The 1,373-nt window shown below is 37.7% G+C and overlaps 1 protein-coding gene across 1 annotated transcript; it reads left to right on the top strand.

The window, feature by feature from the left end:
- The first annotated feature begins 102 nt into the window (after positions 1-102).
- On the top strand, positions 103-1,064 carry LOC106315037. Its single transcript, XM_013752812.1, has 2 exons — positions 103-839; positions 1,001-1,064. Exons 1-2 carry the CDS (start codon positions 103-105, stop codon positions 1,062-1,064), a joined length of 801 nt encoding a protein of 266 aa, XP_013608266.1.
- Positions 1,065-1,373: the final 309 nt, after the last annotated feature.

Raw genomic sequence — 1,373 nt, forward strand, 5'->3', positions numbered from 1 at the left:
AGGACTCTACTTGCTGCCACAGCACAAGATGATAATTTTCACTTGTATCCTATATCTTTTGCTATAGTTGATTATGATAATGATGCCTCATGGAATTGGTTTATGAAATGTCTGAAAACCATCATTCCGGATGAAGAGGATTTGGTTTTTGTCTCTGATCGTGCAACCTCTATTGAAAACGCTCTTTTACAACATTATCCGCTTGCTCACCATGGAATCTGCATCTTTCACTTTGAAAAGAATGTCCTGGACAATTTCAAAAGTTCAACACTTATCCCTTTGGTTGTTGAAGCTGCTTATGCCTACACCAAGGATGATTTTGATTGCTATTTTCATGAGATTGAGGCGTCCGACATTGTATTAGCAGATTATCTTCGTAAAGCATACTTCAGGAAGTGGTCCCGAGCTTATTCTCTTGCTAATCGCTTCAACATCATGACGTCAAACATGGCCGAATCTATAAATTCTTTGCTGAAAGTGAGTCATGAGTATCCAATAGTCTGTCTTTTTGACAATGTTAGGATGATAATGACTAGGTGGTTCACTGAACGACGTGAGCAAGGAGTTTGTCACATCCACCCTGTCACTCTCGATGTGGGGAACAAGATGAAGGAGCTATATGATTTTACGTCTCGCTTTCTCGAAGTTTCCAAAATCAATGATTCAGAGTTTGAGGTTAAGGGAGATACAAGAGATCAAGTGGTGAATTTTCAAACAAGGCATTGTTCATGCTTTGTGTTTGATGTTGAGAAGTTTCGTTGTGCTCATGCAATTGCCGCTGCAAAGGCTGGAAATAAGCATGAAAATGATTATGTCGATGAGTTTTTCTCCAATGAAAGGTGTGTTCTCTCAGTCATTGTGGTAATACAATACCACATTTATATATGTTTATATAATTGATCGAATTTATAAGGTTTTATAAACATTATTCTACAACACTTCTTTTTCATTTTTCTTTCTTGGATGTACCTTTATCTAATTCTCTTAATTTTCTTATTAGGTTTACACTAGGATATTCAGAGAGTGTATATCCTGTTGGTGATAAAGCATATTGGGATATTTGAAGAACCCTAAGATAGGGAGGATCACTTTAGCTGGGTGTTGTTGGATATGATCCGAGAAGGCAAACATCACTTCTGGAACTGAGATGAATTGAAAGGATCGTCAAGAGATGCGGAATGACTCTTAATATACCCACGATCTAAGGCTAACCACCAAAGAAAGAATGAATGTGTTGGCTAACCACCAAACAACACACAAACATGAATTGGCTGACCACCAAATCAACAAGCCGGTTCATACCAATGAACTAGCTAAAGAACTCTCTCTCTCTCACTCAGAGAAGAAACAAAATAAACAACCAAAACTGAACT

Source organism: Brassica oleracea, chromosome C9 (genome assembly GCF_000695525.1).
Source record: "Brassica oleracea var. oleracea cultivar TO1000 chromosome C9, BOL, whole genome shotgun sequence".
Classification (NCBI taxonomy): domain Eukaryota; kingdom Viridiplantae; phylum Streptophyta; class Magnoliopsida; order Brassicales; family Brassicaceae; genus Brassica; species Brassica oleracea.